The 18677-nt window shown below is 37.2% G+C and overlaps 1 protein-coding gene across 3 annotated transcripts in view; it reads left to right on the top strand.

Moving 5' to 3' along the window:
- Positions 1-902: 902 nt before the first annotated feature.
- LOC149197887 (uncharacterized) overlaps positions 903-18677 on the top strand; it is a 408075-nt gene continuing 390300 nt past the window's right edge. For all 3 annotated transcript variants that reach the window (XM_089406020.1, XM_089406021.1, XM_089406019.1), the window contains exon 1: positions 903-1174. In XM_089406020.1, the coding sequence (XP_089262146.1) occupies positions 1166-1174 (9 nt within the window). In that variant the 5' untranslated portion in view covers positions 903-1165. The remainder of the gene's footprint in view (positions 1175-18677) is intronic.

Genomic DNA, 18677 nt, shown 5'->3' with positions numbered 1-18677 from the left:
ATTAAGGCTTATAGTTTTGATTAGGTGCACAAGATCCATGTAGCTTTGTTACGTCGTATCACTCATTTCTCGTTAACCATGATCTACGATTGACCCAATTCACTCAATCCAAGTGAACCCATGAATCCTTGGATCTACCTCCCCTATAAGATTGAACTCATCACTATTTTTTAATATCTTAGATCCATGACCTTTCACTCACTTCCTACCATCTCTAATCACCACAATCAGAAGAGCAAGTCATTACTTTACTATATAAAAGAATCCTATTAAGATTTTGTAGGAGATAATGAAGTAAAAGGAAGATGTGAGGCACCTCTCCTATTTCCCTACCCTCTATTACAATGGGTTAACTATATATCACAATTATTAAATACAATATCAAAAAGTTAATTATATGATAAAAACAAATATTAAAATGATATTAAGATTTCAAATTTTAATTTATCATTTATAATTGGCTTAGCCATATAAGTTAAATAGCTAATTAAGAGAGATAGGGATAGGCTTAGGACGGATGCAAATAAAAACTGCTACACTAAGGTTGAAAGTAGTGAAATTTTAGGGTTGGAAGTGAGTTACACAACTAATTTTTCTTTTTAATAACACAAATAATCACAAATCTCCATTTATAAAATACAAATAACTTAATAAATTTAATCATTACCTTTCATTAAACAATAATAATGAAAAATATTATTTTTTAGTAAATCTGAAACATACACCCAAACACCTATCTATAAACTCTTTTCAATATAAAAAACCTCTTTCCAATTAAAAAAAAAAAACCTATGGATGTAATAATAAATAAATAATTATAACAATAAAAAAATAAAAAAATATAAGAAATGACTATAAATACAAGACTGAAACCTCAATTTTCACCACTCCGGAGAAATAATAAGATTTTTATCTTTTAACTGCAACCTGCCAAAATCAATCCTCTTTTTAGAGTGCCGTATCAGAGACCCACAACCCTTGTAATTCATTTTAGCCTTTCCGTGGATCCGCCGCTTGCTTTGCCTGCCGTGATTGGCTTACTTCTCCTTCCTTCAGGGTGGCCACTGCAGAGGGTTTTCCGGCTTATTTTTAGCGATCGGAGCTGCGGTGTGGCTTTATTTTTCGTCGAGAGGCTGCTCAGGTTCCTGTTTAGCAAGCGGGTCACATGGCTGAGGTTAGTCGTGTTCTCGCCGTGTGAATTTTGGTTAAATTGAGTTGTGTGTCAAGTAGTTTGATGGAAGACTCGGCTAGACATTGATTTCAGGAGTTGAATTTTGGTTTAAATATTGACTATTCAGCAAATTAGAGACGTCTGCAAAGCATTATTATTTCAGTGTGCGTTAAACTGAATTGCAATAGATAGCGTTGGGTTATATCTAGCCATTGTGGCGAAGCTTTAGGGCGGGGTGACTCCATGGGACTGCAACTGTGATCACGTCTTGATACATCTAAATTTTCATCTCTTTTATGTTTTCCTCTTCGATTTTATTTTTAATGTAAATTTTGGCGCTGCATTTTGTGTTGATTGTAACTGTTTCTCTGAAAATCGAGCGTAAGGATGTGAGTTGAACGAATGGATCATCAGATCCACTTGAGACCACTCTTATTCTCTAGGTTGAAATTGTTATGTCTAATTCTGATGGTTAGTTTGGAATGTAACCCGTTAGGATAAATAAAAAGTCGGATGCGGTATGTTTGTCATCATGGAGTAATTTTCCTCTCCTTTAACTGGAAATTGCCTGAATGATGAATTCTCATGTTATTAGAAACACTATGGCCGTAGATTATACTATTATAGAGTAATTATCAAGGTGAATCGAAATCCCACCATAGGGTCATGCCACTGTAGTGACAGTTTGTAATGCATCACATAGATACTGGAATCAGTTTGGCAGTAGAGTTTAGAGTAATTATCATTTTGAAACAAATCCCACTAGAAAGCCAGCACCTGTATTGACAAAGCTTTGGCTGCAGTAAATGCCTTAAAAATCTCCGCTGTGTACAAGAAATGTAGATGGTAAGGATATGCTGTTCCGTAGGCCTTTGCCTGTCTATAGCAGCACTTGAAAAAGTTAACCCTAAAAAGGGAGAAAATAAAACAGAACTAGAAGAATAACACGTTAACATTATAATGTGAATCTAAGTCTCTATGTTTGCTTAATTTAATCCTTGAAGTTTGGAATTTGACGGCTTTCATAGGTGAATGAATAACTTTATTGAAGTTTGGTTTTAAATTTGTTTAAATTTGAAATTCTGCGATTAAATTCGATTAGATTCTGGAATTCAGTTTAAATTTGTTTAAGTTTGAAATTTTGATTGAATTCATTTAAGGCTGAAATTGGGCAGAGTAAATTTGGATTCTGGAATTCAGTTTAAATTTGTTTAAGTTTGAAATTTTGATTGAATTCATTTAAGGCTGAAATTGGGCAGAGTAAATTTGTTTAAATTCAGATTTAGTTTGAATACACACATACAAACACTCTAGGTAACATATCTTGGGGAAAACCCCTATTTATTTATTCCAGGCAGGTGACAAATCTCAGGGAAAAAGGATGGTACCTATGGTAAGCCCCAGATTCTTCAAGGCATAAAGCTAGGTCAACAGTAAGGCTTGAAATTGTTGACCATGAGAATTATATTTATATTTCATACGAGGAATATACATAGACAACAAGGCTCAAAGTCATTAGAAGAAATACTCATTATGAGCTCAACATGTCTCACATAGGAATTGAACTCGGGTGGGGAGGATAACAACATTTCTCCTAACCACCCAAAGCTAAACCATATATATATATATATATATTAGGTAACGTATCTTGGGAAAAACGGTAATAAGCAATTTCTCCCACAACAAAAGTGTCATAGTATAGGCATGAATTTAGTTAGTGCACCCATGAAACTAGTAATGTAAGAGGATATAGAAAAATGTTGTATTGAAATGCACTGACGAACTATTCACATTGTTTCAAAAGGATTTGGACTTTGGAATTGTTTCAACATCAATTGGTTGAGCACTAAGAAGTCAACAATTAAGCAAACCATTAAGGTGAAGAAGAATAAATTTCGGTTAAGACATTATGAAGATTAAGCATTACAAAGAGAATTGTTGGTACAACAAGCACATCGAGTAGACAATATTGTAGGTTGACATTGATGTGAAGTTAGCTCTAGCTATGAAAACAAGTCAACTAAATTGTTAGTATAGCTAAGGAATATTTGTTTGAGAGGTTGATGTATGTAAGGAAGACCATGGTACTAGCACTCATCAACCTTAGTAACAAAAAAAAGTTGCACTGTATAGTTATGGGTCAAGCATGTTGGCTTAGACATGTTGCCACATGAAAAGTTTACTTATTGGACTAGGTATAGAAGGATGTAGAATAATGAAATCAAACTCTATAAATGTTTACCAATAAGCAAAGAAAAGTGAATGGATCAAGTGTATAGTTGGTATAAATGCCAAATCATCATTAGGTAGTGCAAATCCAAATTTACAAATACAACAAGGAGTGTAAATGAATTAGTGCGCCACATTTATTTGGACGTCTGTGACATTCTAGTTTTAAGCACACAGTTGTTGGAAGGAAATATTGTTTTTTGATGAAGTTCATACAACTTTTTTAATTATGGAAGAACTTTAATAAGAGAAGTCAATTTTAGTAACTTATCACTATAGGATAGTCTAGACTAATGATAAATGCATTTTAGAATTTTGTTTTACTAATCATCAAAGCACTAAGATGCAAGCTCACTAGTATATCCTGATGGGTATACTAGGGTTGCCATTAACAAATGTGGTGAAGCATCCCTTTGGTTCTCCCACGAGATTTTTCTTTCAAATAATAATAATAATAATAATAAAAGCCATGCCTCTAAAAGTCACATCCATTCATACTTTTGAATTGTAATTATTAAATGGTATCGATAACATCATGAATAGTTGTACCAACGTCACTTTAATATTAGTCTTATAGTATTGCTTTGTATTTTATCTTATGACAAGTCATTTATGAGTCTTCATACCTTTTTGAATGGACACATAAATTAATGAACCATTTGGTTCGTTATAAAGATGGTTTGATTTGTATGTGTACATTAATCGAAGGTCTTATCATTTCAGTTCTTATAAAATCATTGCACTTAGGGGTTGGGTTAGCGAGGAAGACAAAAATGTTGAAGCAACATTTACCATGTGAAGTATGTTGAGGATTCTTCAAGGTTAGAGTGTTATTTTTTAGTTTGTTGCATGTATTTCTAAGCTTTATGTTTAGAGTTTCTTATTTAATGGCTTTATCTCTAATTTTTCTTCTTGTTAGGTGCAATAAAATTTTCGAGTTTCATGATAAATAAGTGCGATAATAGGATAAATTATATCAACAACAACACAAATTGAAAGGCATGATATAACAAATTGAGTGAAGGATGTATACATTATATAATTAAATGGTTGTTAAAATGGGGCATCTCAAAGTTTCCATTATTTGACCTAGTAAAAGACCACCTAAAAATATAGGTCCACAATGTTGAAATGTGTAACTATGTTTGGTCTTCATAATGACATGTAATCATGATTTTATGTATTTGATGTAAAGAGAAAAATAAAATTATTATTGTCATTCTTGAGGCATGGGTCTCATGCTCAAGGTTATTTGATTTATAAGTCAAGCACCCATTGAGTACTTCTAGGGCTTGTCTTTGAGTCAATAAGTCATAAAAGTCATTGTAATATGTTGAAGACCCATTTGGGCATCATGTATTATGTAATAGAAAATTATTTGAGTCATAAAAGCCTCTCCAAGACAAGTCAAACTTGCTGCAACAAGTCGACCTTTAAAGGATGATAAGTAGTCCTTCTAAGAGGAACATGTTGACCTATTAAGGGCATCCTAGTAGCCTATATATAAGAGAAAAGTCGACCTCATTTGAGGACATCCAAGAAGTTCGATCACAAGTCAAGAAGAAGTTGATTAAGTGGAGAAGGAGGAGACAAGAAGAGAGAAAAATCGAAGTATTTCAAGGACTGTTTTGGGCCTTCATTCCTCACACGTGCGAAGTTAGGGCATCAATCTTGCTGCATCAGGTATCGAATTGCAGTCACACTAGGAAGCCGAGTTTTGTCTCTAAAAGAAGTCTCCTTTGCAAGCTGAATTTCCTAGGAGAAGAAGCCATCTCAAGTGAAGGAGAGAGAAGGGTAAAAACACCATATTCTCCCACACGTGCAGAAACTAGGGTTTCTACAGTAGCCGAAATTGCAGTCATAATTGCAGGCCGAAGTTGAGGTCGAAGAAGAGAGTTGCAACAGTTGTGAAGCTGGTTTGACTTTGCTAGAAGAAAGTTCTTCAAAGGAAAGGTTTGACTTGGTCTTGGAGGGGTCTTTGTCAAGGGTCACAGGCCCTTGGAATTCGTCATTTGAAGTTCTATAAGAAGAGAAGAATTCTTGTGGGTTTTCCTCTCAAGAGGAGAGGTTTTGGCCCTGGCTTATAGCCTATATCTTGTGTCCTCTTGTCTCATTGTTCTTTATTGTTTGGTAGTTGTTTGATGATCAAGAACACTAATAATAATCAAGTGAAAGAAGAAGCTAATCAAGTTAATTAAAATACACCACAAGCAGTTATCAAAGAAAGAGAAATCACCCTAATCTAGCTGCCCCCAAATTTCTCAACATGGTATTAGAGCTAAGGTGACTACAACAAGGAAATGCAACTTGAAGAAGGATACATAAGGATTGAGCAAACTAAGGAGCATCAAGAAGGACCATCCATCACACCACAAGGATCATATCATCACAACTCTTGGAAGAATAAAAATACCTCAAAAACCCTACCTCCATTAAAAAAAGGACTCTACATTTGAAGCACCTTGTGAAGCCTCCACATTTTATATTATCATCCAAGGAAGTAAGAAGAAGCGTTGCAATCATCATCTAAGACATCAAAGTGATCTCCCTCACATTGAAGCAAAGATCACATCTCAAATATCCTTGAAGAAGATCATCAAGGAAGCAACATCATCAAGAAGTTATCAACTTGAAGATATCATTATCAAGGAGGATCTTCACTTGACAAGTAAGTATATTTATATCTATGTTTGAATCTACTATCAAAATGATTTCATGGAAAGTAACTAACTGGTCGGGTCATCAAATTTCCTTGCATGGAAGAAGAGGATAGATTTGATCCTCACAAAGAATGAAGTTGTTGAATTTGTAAAAGGCTCCATCCCAAAACAATCTCAAGAGCAAGCTCAAGCATTATCAAAGTATATGAAAGGGGAAATAAGAGCTCAAAGAATCCTTATAGAATCAATCAAGGATTCAATCATCTCTTATGTAGCAAAGACAGAGACATTGAAAGAAATCTATGAAAAGTTGGTAGAACTATTTTTCGTAAGCATTGTAGGAGAAGTTATATCTTTGAGAGCCAAGCTATACAAGATGAAGGTTTCAAAAGAAGAAGGGATAGCCTCATACCTTATGAGGGTGTCACAAATAAGAGACCAAGTACAAGAGTTAGGGGTAATAATGTCCACTGTTGTGCTCAATGCACTACTTGATGAATGGGGCAATTTTGTATCAAGTATCTATGGAAAGAAGGAAGCCACTCCATTCAGTGAACTTTGGTCATTATGTAAGATTGAAGAAACCAGGTTGAAGGCAAAAAGCGATGTTGGATCAAATGAACAAGTTCAAGCATTTGTTACCATGGCTAGGAGAAAAGGAAAGTTTGGAAAGTTTGGTCCTTAGAAAAAGAAGAAGATCGATATGTCAAAGATCCAATGCTATGAATGTAAGGAATATGGGCATTTCAAGAGAGATTGTCCTAAACTCAAGAAGGGAAACAAGAAAAGGAAAAGAAATGAAGCTCATGTGACCGAGGATGTAGAAGAACCTGATGAGAAGAAATCCAAGAAGGAAGAAGTGATAGATCTTCACTATTAAGGCCTCACACATTTTATCTTCAGGTACATAGCAAGGAGAAGTAGGAGGTGAAAAGACCTCTACTATGATTAAAGATTGCAGTCATGATGAGAAGCATTGTAAGTATGATAAGATGCATCATATTAGAAGATGGCATCATATTAAAAGCATATGATTGAAGCAGAAAATAGCTCATGACATCATTATAGAAGCATGAAAGGATAACCGAAGTAGAAATTGATATAAAGCAATCATCATAGAATGAAAGTAGTTCATGACATGGAAGGTTATCTGAAGTAGCAATCTGAATGGTTGGAGGAAAGTCATCTAGCAAGATAGAAGATAGAGAAACATCATCATTATTAAGGAGCATTTGCAGAGTGAGGAACATCGAGATCCTCCACTAGAATCTTTATAAGAAGGTTCACCTCTACTTGGAAGAAGCAAGTGTCTCGCTAATAGTCTACATTCCACCTTGTGTGGGATCCATTGTTTAGAAAGATGATAGTATTGTGACAAAGGAGTGCAACACTTTGAGTTAGTTGAAGTACTTTTATCTTCAAGAAAATGAAGCTGCCAAAGGAAGTTTAGATGACCACACATGGAGAAAGAGCTATGTATATATTTGGTAATAAAGAGATAAAGTCATGTCATCATATAGTTGCAGATAGCTTGGTTGAATTGCTCTATCTCATGAGTATGATCAAAGAAGAACGATCTCTTCCATTAGAATGATGCATGAAGGCATGTAGACCGTATGCCTTGAACTCTTCTACATATTGATAAGATGAAATCAACATAATATGATCTCATATGGAATATGAGGTGGTTTCAACCATGGTTCCTATGTTGAAAGAATCATGTAAAGAAGATCTCGAGGAAAGCAATATGCGAAGAAAGGAAAAAGAGTTCGTGAAAGATGTAACTGTAGTCACGTAAGATAAAATAAGTGATCAACATTCGATAACTAGAAGAATTAGCTATGACATCTCTATGGCGAAGGTATGAAGACCCTGATAAAGTCTGAAAAGGAAGGAAACCCTTGATATTGAATGTCTTGGAGATGTATTCATACATGTGCAGGATGTTGATGTTGCAAGAAGCTGATGTCATGACAAAAGGCCATCATAAAAAGGCAACTTTGATTTGATGTTCATTTTTGGTTTTTGAAAACATCTGGTTGGGTTGAAACAGGGCTACCAAAAGAGAGTTGTAGATGTCACCTACTAGTACTCATGTTATTGGATGGAAGATCCTGAAAGAAACATGACTTGGAAGAGGTAGTTGTATGAAGGAAAGCTATATGTGGATTAGAAGATCACTTTCCAATGAAGAAAAGGATGACATGACTATTGGATCTGTTAGCTCTGCTATGTTCTTCGACATTGATGGATAAAAAGCATATTGGCAATGCTGATTTTGGTGGCAAAAAGTTTGCGGCAGTTTACTTTATCATTCCTCTTCATTTGCCTTATTCCTTTTACTCCGTTACCCCTGTTTCCTCCTTCCCTTCCTTTCTCTTTATTCTCCCTATCTTCATTATTGTTGTTTGCCTTTATAAAAGCCCGATAATCTGTTAAATCCCGCATAAACCTTTATTTGTTTATTCCCGGCACTAACCTCTTAAGCCCTTATAGTCGCACATATATTGAAAATCATAAACCCGCACACCGTACTTGTCACATCAACCCCAAGACATGTGTGTTAATTCATGACCGTCCGATGATCCCGCGGAGATCTAACGGTTATCGCAGCCCTCGCTCTCATAAACCGCTCGACTGTTAGCCCGCGGGGAAGCGGTTTCCTGCCGGCCACATGGCACAATTTAACACGATCGCGCCCCGCGGTACGAAAACCACCGTTGCTCCGTGGGCAGTGCGGGGAATACCGCCCGCCCGCGAAACCGCTTATCCCCCGGCCATTATCCTCCGCGCTCCTTCCGCTTGCGATCACCGTCGGATCTGCCCGCCCGCGATCCGACGGCTCTCGTTCATCCATTCTCGTTTACGCCCGATAGCCCTCTTAGATCTAATCTCAGCCGTCAATCTGCCAGATCTAACGACCAACGTTCTTTCTCAGCTCTTCGTCCATTTTCAATGTATTTTTCAGTGTTTTCGGCCTGTTTTGTGCGCACGAAGAAGGAAGAGATCATCTGGTACACTGTGCATTGAATTCTCAGCAACCACAGTTAAAGAGACAGCACGGCCGAGGAAGGAAAGTACTGCCTCGAGCAGTTGAATTCATTAATCAGTCATGGAGCCTTGTACACATTACATTCCATATGCTCAGAAAGGACAACAGAGCAGCAAAAAGGTCGATTTATTCATTAAGACCATCAGATTGTAGCAGACAAATTATCAGAAGAGTTAATATGTGTGGGTGGTCCATTATGATCCCTCCTCGTGGAACTCAGCAGAGTGTTTTTGTAAACAAATTCTATATATACTCAGGAAAAAGATGTAATGAGGTTGATGAATGTTATTTTGGTGTAAACTTCAACTTCTGGAGACTGTAACTACTGTGTAACCTGCAGCTTCTAGTCTTCATTTTCAGCTAATACAAGCTTCTTTTGCTGTTAATTGCTCACTTTCCACTTCTTCTTCTTTGTTCCAGGCTGTGCCTGTTATGCATTATTTCATGTGCTGTTGATGTTTAGCATTAGAGGGGCTGTCATCCCACCTCTGTGTTAGAATCTAGCTGTATCATTGAATTTGTATGCAGGTTTCTGTTGTTTTAATGCCAGAGAGCTGTCATCCTGTCTGTGCATTAAGAAATAGATTGACAGACCTTTTAACTGGTTGCAGCTGGCCATCACAGGGTCCTGTGCATCTGCTGGTGTGATTAGTATTCTCCATCATCACTTTTTCTTTAAAATTGTGAGTAATTGGTGGTCTAAAGCCTTGTAGTCTGGGGGTGTTCACCCATGTCTGGGGTTAAACATAGTAGAAGTGGTTATCTGGCTTGAATGTGCAGTATTGCTTTCATTCATCCACCATTTTCCAACTTTTTGTTGAGTTTGTAATGATCCCGAGCATCTCTGATATACAACCTAGGAGAGTTTCTTGGGGTGATAACAGGATCAACCCTATGGTTTGTTGAAGGAAAGTGATGGAGAAGATGGCTAATGCCCTACAAAGAAGATCTAGAAGATGAAGGTTCCGTAATGAAGAAGTTGAAGTTTATGACATCGAAAGGACCCCTACAAGCGGCTGATAGTACCATGATCTCCACCAAAGAGCAGATAGCTACTGTTGGAAACAAGTCCCTAGTGTTGAAATTTGGTACCGGAGGACAGGTGGTTCCCTAAGGCTTTGATCTTTGGCCTAGGGAAAAGTGTCCAAAAGAATTTAATTTTTCTCCTAAAGTAACTTTATAACTTTTATAAAGTTAAATCTAATTTGAAAGTGACTTTAAGTGATAAAGTTACTAAGTCTAATTTTAAAGTGACTTTTATAAAGTCAATGAAAAATTAGAAAGGAAAAGTGACTTTGGAAATAAATGACTAAGTGGGTCTTTATTAAAGTGGGGTGAATTAAAAAATAGAAAGTGAGATTTAAATGAGCATTTAATCTCAGCCATTGATCTAAATCTATTTCAGCCATTGGATTTAGGGATCACCCAAAAGTCATTTAGGGTTGGGTTAAGGGAGGAAAAGGAGGAAAAGATCATTCATTCTTTCATGAGCAGATTGGGAGAAGGAGAGCAAGAGAGCAAAGGAGATTTCTGGACAAGGAGGAGAAAGAGGCAGCAGTTTGGCACACATACCAAGGCAACACTTCAGCAAATCCGTACAGCTCAAAGAACAAGCAGAAAAAGGCAGATTTAGTGAGCAAAACAGTGAAAAAATTGATTTTCAGCACGAATATCGAGGAGGCGATTTTCTGCACGAATTTCGAGGTCTGTCCGTACAAGTCCGTACGGCCGTCCGTACGGTCCGTACGGTCCGTACAGCTCGTACAACCATTTTCCAGATTGTCTGTTAGCTGAAAACAGATAAGTTTGCTTGCTGGAAAAATTCCTGTTTTGCTGATTTTTGCTGAAAAATTTTCTCTCTGTAAAAGGCATTTTCCAGAAATAAAGAAGAGCTCTCAAACTGGTTTTCCCCAAGAGTTGTAGGGGGTTTTTCCAGGGTCAAGTTGACCAAAAATCACTGAGTTTAAATGTGTTTTAATGGCTGTTTTTAATTGCTGATTTTTATTTCTGCAATTTCCAGCACTCTGAAAAATTTCCAGAATTTGTGTTTTCAGCAATATTTATTTTTTTAGTCTGTTAAATGTATGGCTATGGGAATGGGCATTTAACTACATGGGAGAAATAAGGTGAAATTGAAAACCGGGGTGGGAAAACAGAAAATTTTACACCTAGTTGAGAGGGAGCTTGGGCAAGTCCTTTGTTAAAAGGGAGCTTGGGAATATTCCTTTTATAGGAATGTGTAGATCCTTCCTAGTTTAAAGGGAGAGATAGACACATCATTCTTGTATTCACGTTCTGAAGAAAGAATGGAGAATTGGGTAAGCATTTGAGATTGATTCCGATAGTCTTTGAGGATGTGGTGGGGCATCTAATAGGCACGAGTAGTTGAGGAGGAAATTCCTTGAGGATGTGCTATTCTAAGACAGGAATTGTCCTAAAGGGATGTACCCTTTGAACACCCATGTGGGGTATGTGCTTTGAGAGACAATGACGATGGTGTCTATTAGTCATTTGTCTCGCCAACATTGTGCTCTAATCTTGTGGAGAGATAGAGCTATTAGTCAAGGCCTTGCTATGTAACAATGTTGGTTGGTATGATGAGATGCACTGGTATAAGCTGAGAAAGTAGCTTATGAGATGGCTTACCAATCCAACTCTTCTTATGAGAATTCTTTAGTTTGAGAATGTCCAAGTACCATGTATGGATTATGAATACCTCCCTAGTTAAGAGGGAGTGTTGAAATGTGTAACTAGGTTCGGTCTTCATAATGACATATGTAATCATGATTTTATGTATTTGATGTAAAGAGAAAAATAAAATTATTATTGTCATTCTTGAGGCATGGGTTTCATGCTCAAGGTTATTTGATTTATAGGTCAAGCACCCATTGAGTGCTTCTAGGGCTTGTCTTTGAGTCAACAAGTCATAAGAGTCATTGTAATATGTTGAAGACCCATTTGGGCATCATGTATTATGTAAGAGAAAATTATTTGAGTCATAAAAGACCCTCCAAGACAAGTCAAACTTGCTGCAACAAGTCGACCTTCAAAGGATGATAAGTCGACCTTCCAAGAGGAACATGTCGACCTATTAAGGGAGTCGACAACCTCTATATATAGAGGACTGAGAGGGAGTGGACATCTTCTATATATAGAGGACTGTCCCTTTTGTAGACCGACTTGACTTCCTTTGCTTCGATGGGTGCTTTTAATGGTGCCATTGCTTCTTTTGATGGTGTCTTTGCTAGGAGGAGACTTGACTTTGCTTGGAGGTGTCTTCTTTGACTCTTATACATAAATATACATAATGTAACATACCCTTAAGGTCTTCAACATAATTCTTTTGACTCTTTGACTCACCTATAACACTTTAACATGTGCTAGACCTACTTCAATGAGCAAGAAACTCATTGACATATATTATAAAAATAATATTTCTTTTCTTGAATAAATACAAATATCAAAACTTAAAAGTACATTTATGAAGACCGAACCTAGTTACATGTCCTTCAACACACTTGCTGTTGACTACATTCATCATTATTTGTGAAACCTTTTGATCATACAATAACAATCATATACTGCAAATATCCAATGGGGCATCAAGTCAAGGTTATCAGAATAAAACCTGTGCCAAGTTCTTGCTGTGTGGTATTGTGTATCCATTAGTTGACATTGGAAATTAATTGAACTAGTTGGGAAATCACCTTGGAAATAATTAGTGCACTCGCTAGGTCTAGACCTCGATGCTTAACGGACTGTTGTGTGGTTAATTTTGGCCTTGGGATAGTATAGTCACCGGGTTGTGGCGTTGTGGCATGAAGGGGGTTCAGATAGAAGAAAATTGCTCCCAAAAAAAAAAATGTAGGGATTAGACCTATAAGCCACAGGAGAATCTTTGCATGGGGGGTTACAATGAGTAAGCGCTACTAAAAGCAATTTTCAAAGTCGTAGTCTAAAGGCTGCGATCTTATATGCGAAACATATGTTCATATTATTTTATCTTTGTGTCTATATATATAAAAAAAGGAAATAAGACAAAGGACCTATTGAAGTTGTCATGTTATAATTTAAAACGGTATAAAGATAAAGATAAAGAAGCTGTCAAGTTCTTGAAAGTATTTATAATCTGAAAAAGGAAATCAAATTATTCCATTTCTAAAGCAAGAGTAAAGTCTATTTTATTTTATTTTATAAAAGAATATAAAGGAGTTTTGACGTAAAAAGGTATAATTTAAAAATAGAGATTAAAGATGGAAGACTTCCTAAAACTTTTAGCAAAGCTATTTTTGCGCTCGTTAAAATCAAAGGAACAATTGTAGGAAAGGATCTTAGTATCTCTATCGCTCCCACATAAGATAATCATTATGTTAGTACCAAATGTGCTAACCAATTAGTGGTTTTTGAGTCATATAATTGAAACAATAAATGAAAAACATTATGACATAAGCAATTTACATTGGGGTATTGGAGGCTATGCTTTTGTGTTAAAATTGGCAACTAGGGCCAAACTCCATGTGGGTCACCTCATTTATGGCAGTTGATATTTTTCTTGGATTCCTCTCATCGAGAGGTATAGGATTGATCTAATGATCATCCGATTCCGACATGTATTCATGGAGATATGAATTTATTTTTATTTCTTGACAATTTGTCAAGGTCGGCCATCAAGCAAAACAATGTTTCACACCCCCAGCTTATCCTCAACGTGGCATATAAAAGGAGGAGACCTTGTGGCATTACGACGCTCATCTCATCATCTCATTCTTCTCTCTCCTAGTCTGATTGGGTATGCGTACGAGGAGGAAGACACTCACACATGGGAAGAAGGAAGGATGTAGGTCTGTTCTAGGGCAGCGTTGACCAAGGTTGACGGTAGAGCAGCAGGGCTATATTTTGATTGCGTTGACCAACAAAGAGGACTGTTTGACTGCGTTTTTGGTTTGGGCAGCCTCTCCTAGGCTAGCCGCAGTTTTGGGCAGCAAAGCATTGCCCTATTTGACCACAGATTCGACCAGCGTTGACTGGTTAGGGTTGATCGTAGAGTTGCAGATGCATTGATCGCTGTTTTACCATCTTTCTTGGACTGTTTTGGGCTACCTATCATTGCTATTGGAGGTCGAGTTGACCAAGGTTGACTTGAGGTCATTTGTGAGCTGTGACTAGCTTTGACTTTGCTGGTTAGGGTTTTATTGCTGCTGTTGTAAAATCACAAATTTGTGAAATTGTACTCTCTCTGTGCTGAATTATTAAAGAATATAGAAGAATTGATCAAAGGGTTTCCCCGCATTAGGATTTGTCCCTGGCTGGTGCCACATCTTGTGTCTCTTGTCTTGGCTTGTCTTCTATTGTTTACATTTATGTTCCATCTGCATTTTACTATCAAGTTAATGTGATTGCAATTCTGGAAATTGATATTGGGCTAATAAGAAGATTTGAAGTAAATTGCTCTTAAGCATAGAACATACCATAATTTAACATTTTTCCTTTCAACCCATTATTAAATTTTTATTTTGTGCTGATAATGACATACTTCTAGGATTGCCCTAGATGGAAGCACTAGGGACTTTTATCGTAAACATGAAGAAGAACTTAACATTTTCTTATAAGAAGAAAAAGATAACATTACATGACACTACAATGGAGCTAGGTTCGGGAATGCTAGAATATTTTAAAGATATCTCAAAGGTAAATCTTTCAAGAAAATGAAATGTTGGTGCAAAATATGCTAAAAGAAGTCGACAAAATTATCATAGAGAAAATTGAAGAAATTTCTCGGCTCAAGGATGACAGTGAAAAATTACTTAAGCAAATTAAGAAACTTAAGAAGGATAAGAAGTTGTTGGAAAACAATGTACAACAACTTAACAAGAGGGAAGCATCCAGTTCTTCCAATGCGAAAAAGCATGTTATGGAGAAAGGAACAAATACATATCTAGTTACAACTCAAGAAGATGCCAAACCAGTTGAAGTAAAGACATGCTCAGAGGTTGGAGTACAATTGATAGAAATGCTCAGTGTACGTGCTAATAAAAGCTCAACAATTAATTAAGCAACATCTATACATGAAGAGAATAGAACTTTAAAATCAAATCAAAGAAACACTATGAAGATACCTTATCAACATTTTAATCACAAAATCAGGTACATTAATCAATTAGTGTATCAACATCTCTTAGAAGAGAAACAATTAGGCCATCTTCAGAAGAATATTTATACTAGTACCATCAAGTCTCATGATAATAATTCATCTTGGAAAGCCTATAAGTGCAATTTTCCATAGAAGATCGTATTGGGATGATTAGATCATTTTTCAATTTCGACAATTTTTGCAATTTTTACAATTTTTGAAAATTTTAAAATTTTTTGCAATTGTCTTGTATCATCGAAGATGATAGTGCCAAGAGTTGGGAAAGACGTGAAGACATTATGTTAAAATTGGCAACTAGGGCCAAACTCCACATGGGTCATCTTATTTATGACATCTGATATTTTTCTTGGATTCCTCTCTCCGAGAGGTGTAAGATTGATCTAAAGATCATCTAATTTTGACATGTACAAATGAAGATATGAATTTATTTATATTATGGCCAAATTGTCAAGGTCGGCCAACAAACTCATGTAGGCTCAGAAGCCCAGTGGTCACTCTATTCATCCTCAACGTTACCTATAAATTCATGATGCCTCATCCTCATTTGGACACACTCATCTTCACACATCTCTCTCTCTACTCATCTAATTGGGTACATATTTCTGGGCTTCTCTTTCTCTCCACACATTTGAAGGAAAGGCTATTTTCTTGCTATCCCTGCGTTGACTAGATTTGACCGAAAACTTCAAGAGGCTGTTTTGACCAGCGTTGACCTTCCTTGACTGTGAATTTGGGTGAGGAATTTCTGTTTGGGCAAGCCGCAATTCTGGGCACGAAAATCGACGATGTTTGACCCCTGCGTTGACCAACGTTGACTATTCTAGGGCTGGCCGCAAGGTTGACTTTTGTTGACCAGTTTTGATTGGACTTTTTCGAACTGTTTTGGGCTGATTAGACTTGTTGTTGGAGGCTGAAGTTGACTGGGTTTGATCTAGCTGAATTGAGGAAGAAATCTGCCCTGTTGACCAGCGTTGACTTTTCTGGTTAGGGCTGTTTTGCTGCTGTTATAAATGATCAGAATTTGTAAATTGTACTTTCCCTTTGCTGAACTATTGAAGACTAAAAGAAGATTTGATCAAGGGTTTCTTCACATTGGGGTTTGTCCCTGGTCGGTGCCACATCTTGTGTCCTCTTGTCTTGGCTTGTCTTCTACTATTTATGTTTATGTTCTATCTGCATTTTACTATCATGTTGATGTGATTGCTAAATTGGATATTTATATTGGGCTAATAAAGAAATTGAAGTAAATTTTCTCTAAAGCATAGAACATACCATTGTTGCCCAAAATTAACATGGTATCAGAGTTGAGGTGAAGACAAAGCCCAAGCAAGAGTGAAAGAGCAATCACCAAAGACAGTTGGGCAAGGACAAAAGACTCAATGGGTTCCTCATCTTACTTCCTAGCTGAAGACAAGCTCCATGATAAATTTGACTATTGTGGATGGAAGATGTCTCTTGATTTGACCTTTAGAAGAGAAGGAAGTGATGGATTATGTGCAGGGTAACCTTGAGCCTCCTTCAAATGCACCAGTTGAAGTCAAAGCAAAGAAGATTATCAGGGATTCCATTGACAAGCATCTGGTGGCATATATCTTTGAATTGAAGGCCTCCAAGGAGATCTACGGCAAGTTGGTCAACATGTTTAAGGTTAGTAATGCTAATCAAATTCTCTTTCTCAAGAATAAGTTGAAGGATATTAAGAAGGGCAAGGACGAGGACATTCAATCCTATTTCTTGAGGATTATTGAGATGAAGAATGATCTACTCTCAATTGGAGAAGTCATTCCTGACAGGAACTTACTCTCGCCACCCTTGGAGGACTCCCACCTGAGTGGTATGTATTTAGAACCACTATACTCAACAATGATTGAATTCCAGGGTTTGAAGAATTTATGTCAAGATGCATTCAAGAAGAAACAAGAATGGTGGAGCAAGAAATGCATTCTTCGCTCATGCCAAGAGGAAGAACAATGCAGGTTCAAAGAAGCAAAGTCAAGGAAGACTGGGATTCAAAAATGGAAGGAAGGGAAGATGCTTTGTTTGCAATAAGTTTGGCCACTATCCAAGGGAGTGTCGTAATAGAAGGGATACACCTCGAGATGATGACTCTTATAACAATTCCAGGGGCAGCTACAACAAGAACGATCAAAGGAATGGCAGGTCCAATGGCAAAGGAAAAAGTTATGCGGGACATCAAGGAAATGGTCGACCCTCCAAGAAATCAAGGAACTCCAAGTATGATGAATCGAATGTTGTTAACAATAAGCAAAAAGAGTACTATCTTATATCAACCCTCTCCACTGCCTCTCTTACAGACACTTTGGGAAATTGGCTAATTGATAGTGGTGCCTCAAGGCACTTCACCATATACAAGGAAGCCCTCTCTAATTTGATAGAAAAGGAGACAAACTTGGAGATCATCCTTGGAGATGATGCTACCTATCCCGTGAAGGGAGTAGGGAATGTTACCCTTCATTTGAATCAAGGTAACACTATTCATTTGCAAGAAGTACTATATGTACCCGATCTCAAGAAGAACCTGGTGTCCATTTTGGCAATTGAAGATAAAGGATTCAAGGTGGCTTTTATCGATGGAAAGGTACGTGTTTTGAAAAGAAATTTCAAGGATGCTTTTACTCTTGGGTTCAGGGTTGACACTTTGTATCAAGTTGGAGGAAGTCCATTAGGAGCCATGTCTTGCGACACATCTCTACAATTTGAACTATGGCACCGGAGGTTCGACAGATGGTGACAGGTATGCCTGAGTTCAAAGTAGAGCATGAAGGTGTATGTCCGGGATGTGCCGAAGGAAAACTTACAAGGGGACCATTCCCCTTAAGTAATGCTCATAAACTCCTTGGGAGGATACTTATATTATCTCACCTTTGTGGATGATTATTCTCGCAAGACCTGGATCTACTTCTTGAAGAAGAAGGATGAAGTGTTCATCTGGTTTTGACATTTCAAAGCTTTGATTGAAACCAATTCGAGAATAAAATCAAGATATTGGGGACTGATAATGGGACCGACTATGAATCCAATGAATTCCAAGATTATTGCAGGGAAGCTGGCATTAAGAGGGAGACTACAACGCCATACATTCCTGAGCAGAATGGTGCGGCTAAAAGGAAGAATCACTATATTGTAGAAGCTGTCAGTGCCATGCTTCATGATCAAGGCCTTTCGAAGTTTCTATGGGCTGAAGCTGCAAATACCGTTGTGTATGTTCAAAATAGATGCCCTCAGCAAGCACTGGACTCCAGGAATCCTGAAGAAATGTTCACTGGTAAGAGACCCGATGTCTCTCATTTTAGAATTTTTGGAAGCCCCGTATATTTTCATGTTTCGAAAGAGAAAAGAAGCAAATTGGGTGCATCTGGGAAGAAAGGAATCTTTGTGGGCTATAATGAAAAT

Source organism: Pinus tabuliformis, chromosome 2_2 (assembly GCF_031772625.1).
Source record: "Pinus tabuliformis cultivar Carrire ecotype Pingquan chromosome 2_2, CPIR1, whole genome shotgun sequence".
NCBI classification, from domain to species: domain Eukaryota; kingdom Viridiplantae; phylum Streptophyta; class Pinopsida; order Pinales; family Pinaceae; genus Pinus; species Pinus tabuliformis.
The sequence above is the reverse complement of the archived record's forward strand: the minus strand, read 5'-3'. Positions and strand labels throughout refer to the sequence as shown.